This window comes from Dermacentor andersoni, chromosome 4 (assembly GCF_023375885.2).
Source record: "Dermacentor andersoni chromosome 4, qqDerAnde1_hic_scaffold, whole genome shotgun sequence".
NCBI classification, from domain to species: domain Eukaryota; kingdom Metazoa; phylum Arthropoda; class Arachnida; order Ixodida; family Ixodidae; genus Dermacentor; species Dermacentor andersoni.
Window position 1 is genome coordinate 177,787,010 of NC_092817.1, and position 8,290 is coordinate 177,795,299.

Here is an 8,290-nt window from a genome sequence, read left to right on the forward strand (position 1 = left end):
CCAACACCTCCACTAAACATGTTACCATGAGAGGTTTGATTTACGTATGATGGACGATGGCGCGATCACACAGTCCAGCATCCAGTGCTCGTCGTACTTCTTCCTCAATCCAAGTCTACTATTGCTGCTCCCATATATATATATATATTGAAGGCCCCTCGCCTTCGCTCAGGGGGTCCGCGAGCCGCTACCAGCACGACAGAGGACCAGTGGCGCAAAGAACAAAAACCGTTTTAATTTACGATAGAACGTAACACTCAAAATTACCGCAGCCTCGCGGCCAATAGCAGAAAAGAACAAGGAAAAGAAGCAAGCAGTAAATAAGCAAAGCAGCAAAAAGCAGCAAAAGCAAAGAAGCAAGCAGCAAAACAGCGAAGCAACAAAATATACAAGCCAAAGGGAGCGACGATATAACGGCCGCTACAAACCATCAACCGACACAATCTTTCGAGCGATAACAGAATTAAAGCGCAGAAAGCACGCAAGCACCGAACCAGGCGCGCAGATAGTCCCACAAGCGAACAACAAGAGCACTCTTTCATGCAGACACAATACAAAGACGCTTTTCCCCCTGCTCTGTAGCACGCTCGGACAGAAACCTAGACGGGCCACGCCCCACCAGCGCCTCCCCAGGCCCGCGCCCCGCAAAAAGCCACGAGTGCAGTCTCCCCTGCCTTCTTATCGGGCAGCCGCCTTCCCGGCAGTCCCCGCGCGAGTTCTTACGATACCGCGATCGATGCGCATGCTCCATGCGACGAGTGCCGTTGTGGCGCGCGTTTTAAAGGCTTCCCCCGTGCGCGCTGCAGAGAGGGCCAAGGGCCCGACACTCCCCCCCGTACAAGACCGGACACCCGCCTGGGTGTCCAACGACACTATGTAACGACACTATGTAACGACACTATGTAACAACACTATGTAACAACACTATGTAACAACACTATGTAACAACACTATGTAACAACACTATGTAACAACACTATGTAACAACACTATGTAACAACACTATGTAACAACACTATGTAACAACCGCACCATGCATCGTCCTAGTCGAGTACATCACGACTTTTGCGAAGCAAAATGTTCGGGGCAGTTGGCACGCGATGGGCTGGAATGGTGTCTGGCGTCGTTCGGTGCTCCCCGTGACGGGCCCAGTTGCGCTCAAGGCGTGCGCTCCTTCAGAGTCAATGCACTTTTCGCCCAACGAACGCTAGCGCACATCGGTCGCCCCGGTGAGAGGCCGACGACGTAGGTGATGTTTCGATGGGCCGCCGTGGTAGCCAGGCTGGTCACATTCGCTGGAGTGGTAGCATGGCATTCTGCGTAAGGCGAGGATATCCAAGGACAGCAAATGTAAAAAGAAGTCGCGATTAACAGATAACGGACGTAGGGTACAGCCGCGTTAACTGCTGGACTCGTGGTAAAGGCTAACTGCTGTCCGATGGGCGCTCGTAGTACGCTTTGAGGTCGTGCAAGCTTACGGGCCCTATTACTCTGCTGCCGTGTTTTTCCCGCAAGAGGTACACCAAACTAGAAATACGTTTCGCGATCACGTAAGGGCCATCCCATCTAGGCGCGAGGGAAGCAGCAAACCCTTTTGCAGCATCGCTGAGTGGGTGCGTGCGGCGGAGCACTTCGTCGCCGACCGCGAACTCCAGGGCCCGCCTGCCTTTGTTGTACTGATTGCCATGTTCCAGGCGGGCAAGGTCCAAGTTTTCCCTGGCCTCCTTCAGAGTGTGGGCCAGGCGGCTGGAAAGAGTTTGTGTGAACGTGGAGTAATTGCAAGTTGGTAATTCAGAGCCGTTGGTGAATGCATGCTCAATAGGAAACCGGAGCTCGCGACCGAGAAGAATAGCCGCTGGCGTAAACCCTGTCGACCGGTTTACTGTGGTCCTTGTGGCGAAAGCCATCTCCTGGATACGAACGTCCCAGTCCTTGTGCCGCTCGGTGAAAGCCACCAGCATTGTTTTAAGGTTTCTGTTGACACGCTCCGTGATGTTGGCTTGAGGGTGGTATGGTGTCGTCCTTTTGTGCTGCACGCCAAGAGCTTTGCAAGTGTCAACGAATATCCTGCCTGTGAAATATGTGGCATTGTCTGTGATAAGCTGCGCTGGGAAACCGAAACGGGTGAACGCTTCCAACAACCTATCCCAGATTATCTTAGAATCCAGCTTGCGCAGCGGGTACAGCTCTACCCATTTGGAGAAATGGTCAGTGACCACTAACAAGTATCGATTCCCTTTAGCTGACCTGGGGTATGGGCCCATAACATCACATGCCACAATTTCCCATGGGTATCGACTCTCAACTGGTTGCATGAAGCCCGGTGGCTTCCCTCCCCTCGGTTTCACGGTCTGGCAGGTAGGACATGTGCGAACGTATCTAAAGACATCCTTTCTCATGTGCGGCCATGTCGCGACGCGACACAACTTCTCGAATGTTTTCTTGCCGTCGCTATGACCGGCGAGCCGGGTGTCATGAAAGTACTCTAGAAAAGGCTTGCGCAGCTTCCTAGGCACAACGACACGGAATGGGGACTGGCCGCAATCCGTATCGGCAGCAGGTATATACCGCAAGAGCAGGCCATCGTCTGCTTGCATGTAGCAGTCGTAGTTGCCGTTACCGGCAGGGTTGGCGCCGCCCAGTGCCTTGCGTATCAAGTTGCACTGGTCGTCGCTTAGCTGGGCGTCGAGTAGCTGCTGGCGGGAGATCAGTGTTCCCCAGGCGTCCACAGGCACTGCCACAGCCAGGACTTCGGGTGCCGGCTCGCCATCCCCGGAGAGTGGTGCTCGGGACAGGGCGTCCGCTACCTTGTTGAAGGTGCCTTTCCTGTATTCTACTCTGTAATTATATTTCTGAAGAGAGAGGGCCCAACGGGCTAAACGGCCGGCTGGGTTTTGTAGCTTTGACAGCCACGTCAGCGCCTGGTGGTCAGTCTGAATAGTAAAGTCAGCCCCATCCAGATACATGTCAAATTTCTTTAGTGCAAATACAATTGCTAGGCACTCTTTCTCTGTTACGGTATAGTTCCGCTCCGCTCCTGTGAGAGTGCGACTTGCAAAAGCCAGAGGGTGAAGCTTTCCTTGGTGCTTCTGAAGCAAGACTGCGCCGATGCCATACTCACTTGCATCGGTCTGCACGGTGAATGGCAGGTTGAGGTCGGGAAGCAGCAGACGTGCGGTATCGGCGATAGCCGATGACAGAGCCCGAAATGATCCCTGCTCCACGTCAGTCCAGTGCCAACTGGCACCTTTCCGTAGGAGCTGGTGGAGAGGTCTTGCCAGGTCAGCGCAGTTGGGGATAAAGTGGCGGTAGAAGCCCACCATGCCCAAATACCGCTGCAGGCTCTTGACGTCGGTTGGTGGTGGAAGCTGCAGTATAGCCCGGAGTTTCTCCTCGTCAGGTCGGAATGTGCCTTGCTCGACGATGAAACCTAGGAGGTTGATTCTGGGCGAAACCAGTTGAACTTTCCGGGGGTTAATGGTGATGCCTGCAGCCTGCATTCGTTGTAAAACGGTGGTTAGGTGAAGGAGATGCTCCTCCAGGGTATTCGAGAACACTACCACGTCATCCATGTAAGCCATTGCGTAATTGAACTTGGCGTCTTGAAGCACAATATCTATTACACGTTGAAAGGTTGCAGGTGAATTGCACAAACCGAAAGGCAATCGGACAAATTCGAACAGTCCCCGATGGCAAGTGAATGCAGTCTTTGCAATATCGCAGGGGCCGATCGGAATTTGCAGGAAGCCCCTGCTGCAGTCTAAAGTAGTGAAGAACTTTGCGGACCCAAGCGAATACATCACTGAATCGATTGATGGGAAGGGGTACGAGTCTCGAACTGTGACAGCGTTCAACCGACGGTAGTCGACACACAACCGCGCCGTGCCATCTTTCTTAGGTGCTAGTACAACTGGGAATGCCCAGGGGCTCTTAGACGGTCTTACTGCACCGGTAGCGATCATTTCGTCTAGCGCACTATCAAGAAGTGCTCGCTTGTGGATGCTCAGGGGCCGTGGGTTGAAACGAATTGGGCGGGCGCCTCCGGTGTCTATCCTATGAGTCAGCACATTAACGCTGCCAGGAGCTTCCGTGAACATTTCTGCAAATGGTTTAAGCGCTGTCTCGATTTTGGTCTTCTCCGCCGGAGATCCTGTGAAGGACTTCAGAACAGTGAGAATACCACTACCAGTCTCGGATACCGCAGATATATTGGTGGAAAACAGATTTGTCTGTGGTTCTCTTGGCTTACTCATGAACTTGAGTGGATGTGCATGCATGCCATACTGGTAGGTGCCTTTAGACAGATCGAGAACGATTCCTGCTTTGGCTATGAAGTTACGGCCCAAAATCACGGGACAAGAAAGTCCTGGAAGGTGTAGGAAGCGTTGCCGGAATTTTTTATCATTCATGGTAACCGTTAACCGGGCTGCTGACGTAGCGGACGCAACGTGAGCGGATGCCATGCGAAGGGTCGTGTTTACACTTCGTAACTGTAGACGTTTCGTCTCGCAGGCGCTTCTCACACGGTCGCCGAAAACGGAAACGGCAGAGCCGGTGTCTAAAATAGCAGGTACTTCTATTCCGGCCATTCTGACCGCTACCAATGGTGTTTTGTCAAGGTGGTCGTCAAGAAGACTGAACGTGGACGGCAAAGACCTCACCATTTGTCCGAGATCCTGGGCCTTCGATCTGGGGGGGTGACACCTTTCCGGTACAGCTACTACCGTTGATGCCGGTGGTGATTTGAGTGTGAGGAGCTGTTTCTGTCCCCCGCTCCGCTGCCGAGGTTGTCCGCGGCTCAGCGCCATGACAGCAGGATGGTGAGACGACCAAAACACCCGGCTTTTCGTAGTCTTGGAAACGCCTGCCCCCGCTCGGTGCTTGACAGCCGCTGCAAGATGCTTCGATGTTGCGAGTAACACCGCGTGAGGGTCGGCTGCTGCCGGAGAGGGCGTCCCGGAGCCTGCATGTTGCGAGGGGACGTCGGGGCGCGGTAGGTCGTTGGCCGGCGACTGGTAGTTGCTCACCACCGCCGGCCCTCGTCGTTTCCCTGCTGGCGGGAGCCAGGTGGGCTCGGGCACTGGCTCTTGTAGTGGCCTCGTCCCCCACACTGGAAGCAGACTGGAATGTTCCTGCGTGTATCTTCTGCGCCTGATTGGGCGGCAGCCGCTACAGGCCTGCTGCGGCCCCGAGTGCCTCGCAACGTTGTTGCAGGTTCCCGGACCGGAGGCCGGAAAGGTACCTGGGTGGCAAGGGTGCGGTGAATAAATGGATCCAGCGCCCTTGGAGGCGGTACGATATCCCCCGGGCTTGCAAATGCAGAACCGCGCCACGCGCAAGACGGTTCTAGGGAGGCTTGAGGCGGGGGTGGAGGCTGGTAAGTTAGCTCTGCCAACATCGCCGCCTGAATATCGGACGCCGCTTGGGCGAGATCGTCAAGTGTAGAGAAGGTGCGGCCCCTTAGATAAGCCTGGAAGCGTGGGTGAGATTGCCGGATTGCCCGGGTGACTCTTTCTGTTTCAGGTGCTGAAGGGTCTGCGCGCTCGTAAAGCTCCTGAAAGGACCGTATGTATTCTTGGAGGCTTTCCCCCTCCGCCTGACTACGGGCGCGAAGCTCGTCGTTTATGCGGACAACGTAGTCGGGGGGGAGGAATTCTGCTCGCAGAAGCTGCTCAAAGTGCGCCCAACTCTGGAATGACTGGCGACGACGCCAGCGGGCGGCGGACCCAGTCAGGGCGACGGGCAAAACGCGCTGAAGAAGAACGTCATCCGTAATGGCTTGCGCATTGCGGTAATCTTCCATTTCCTGAAGGAAGTCCGCCACCGATTTCGTATCTGTGTGCCCTTCATATGTAGGCACAGCGAGCTGCAAATGGAAACTGGCTGCTGGAGTTATGTTTGTCTGATGCTCGAGCAGCGCGGTCAGCTGGGCAATAATGCTGCACATATCTTGTGCGGGCGCACCCTGGTCCTTCTTATCCGGCATCGTACTAGTGGATTTGCGAGTATGATTTTCAACCGCGCTCTTCTTGACATTACCCGAACGTAGGTGCATTAAAATGCCGGCGGTGCATCTCTGGCGTTGAAATTGAGCGGGCAAAGCGGTCCGACGGAATGGTCAAGCGGTTCTGCGGAGGCAGGATGGCGCGGAATAGCGGGGCGCAAGGAAAGCGAGAGGTTGAATAAGAAACGTTCAGTGAGCTTACGCCGGTCAGAGGGATTGGGTACAGATGCATGAGCTGTGGGACCCGATGTCGGAGCGAAACAAGAAGGCCCAGGGGGGAGTGCCAGCTGTCTTGAGATGGGGGCGGTTCCCTCGTTCCCGTGCTCGTGGTCCCTGCGGTGCGGAAGCGTACTCCAGAACAAAAAGAAAAAACGAGAAGAAAACCACGTTGGGCGCCAGATGAAGGCCCCTCGCCTTCGCTCAGGGGGTCCGCGAGCCGCTACCAGCACGACAGAGGACCAGTGGCGCAAAGAACAAAAACCGTTTTAATTTACGATAGAACGTAACACTCAAAATTACCGCAGCCTCGCGGCCAATAGCAGAAAAGAACAAGGAAAAGAAGCAAGCAGTAAATAAGCAAAGCAGCAAAAAGCAGCAAAAGCAAAGAAGCAAGCAGCAAAACAGCGAAGCAACAAAATATACAAGCCAAAGGGAGCGACGATATAACGGCCGCTACAAACCATCAACCGACACAATCTTTCGAGCGATAACAGAATTAAAGCGCAGAAAGCACGCAAGCACCGAACCAGGCGCGCAGATAGTCCCACAAGCGAACAACAAGAGCACTCTTTCATGCAGACACAATACAAAGACGCTTTTCCCCCTGCTCTGTAGCACGCTCGGACAGAAACCTAGACGGGCCACGCCCCACCAGCGCCTCCCCAGGCCCGCGCCCCGCAAAAAGCCACGAGTGCAGTCTCCCCTGCCTTCTTATCGGGCAGCCGCCTTCCCGGCAGTCCCCGCGCGAGTTCTTACGATACCGCGATCGATGCGCATGCTCCATGCGACGAGTGCCGTTGTGGCGCGCGTTTTAAAGGCTTCCCCCGTGCGCGCTGCAGAGAGGGCCAAGGGCCCGACAATATATATATATATATATATGTATGTGACGCCAAAAGTAAGCTCACACGTTGGACAACCGCAACAATTGTGGCCTGGAAGCGATGTAAAAACCTCCTGCGCCTTTCGCGCAGCATTATGGTGTTTCCGCCGAAGAGCGGTCCAACACGTGCCCTTGTGACATACGTATCAGGTGTTGCAGAAAGTATGCCGTAAACCACATTGTGCTGGAGTCTCGCTGTTAAACGTTCGCGCTTTTCACTCAAAATATTTCAGCGCAAAGTAGCCCAATTCACTACCTACTACTGACATGACTAGTTAACCAAAGTATTTCCTACGAATTACTATTTTTCACTTGTTGTCGGGGAAAAAAGGTTATGATTTTGAGAAGTGCTGAATACCTTTTTTTTATGCAGGTTAAGCATGCCATGGAGTGAAGGAGACAACTTTTTGGGCTGGCAGCCGATTACACACATATCGGGCATGATGTACCCTATGTTGGCTATTCTGGAGGGAGCTTGTTGCGCTGTCGTGTTAGACAACGTAACCCCTGCGGAAATCCTGGACACAATCGACAAGTACAAGGTAAGCAATTCTCTTGTTAACGGGATTCGAAAATTCCCCGATTGCGCATTAGTAATCTTGCGTTCGAAGAGTACTTATTGTTACTTCTGTAAGGTGGGGCTTTTAGTACAGTGTTATCTCCACTTCTTAAAAACGCAGGAAATGGGACGAGTACTGAATGATTTGAGCTTATGTTGTCTGGTATTGAAGCGTTTTGGCGCTTCTCTTTAGGCAATAACATTTTCTTTCTGTTCTGAGGATTTTTTGGAAGCTATTCAAAAGTCAGGCACATGTGTACATGAAGGCACTCTCTAAGGTGAACAAATTTGTGAAGTGGGTACAGTAACGGAACAACGTTGATTTGGTGGACCTGACTGGTAGTGGGTATTTGTGCGTATCAAGAAGAAAGAAAAGTAGTGTGACATAGGGTAGATTGGATTGGAAAAACTTTAATAGAAGTCCTGCAGGACGCACGTCAGCGCGCAGTGGGCGTCTCCCACGCAGGGACGATAGGGTAGAGTCTATTTTCTTTAAAGCAAACATAAAAGAAAATAAAACTAAGCTCCACCTATTTTCTGGAATTCTCAGTTTTCCCAAAATAATTCAGCGATAGCAATTTCACCAAACTGCTAACACCGGATAGGCTTAGAACTACAAGGATACAGT

General features: G+C 53.1%; 1 protein-coding gene across 1 annotated transcript; it reads right to left on the reverse strand.

Annotated features, from left to right (window-relative positions):
* Window positions 1-4,813: 4,813 nt before the first annotated feature.
* LOC126523356 (uncharacterized) lies at window positions 4,814-6,213 on the reverse strand. Its single transcript, XM_072287980.1, has one exon. The coding sequence runs from the start codon at window positions 6,053-6,055 to the stop codon at window positions 5,024-5,026; it is 1,032 nt and encodes a 343-aa protein (XP_072144081.1). The 5' UTR covers window positions 6,056-6,213; the 3' UTR covers window positions 4,814-5,023.
* Window positions 6,214-8,290: the final 2,077 nt, after the last annotated feature.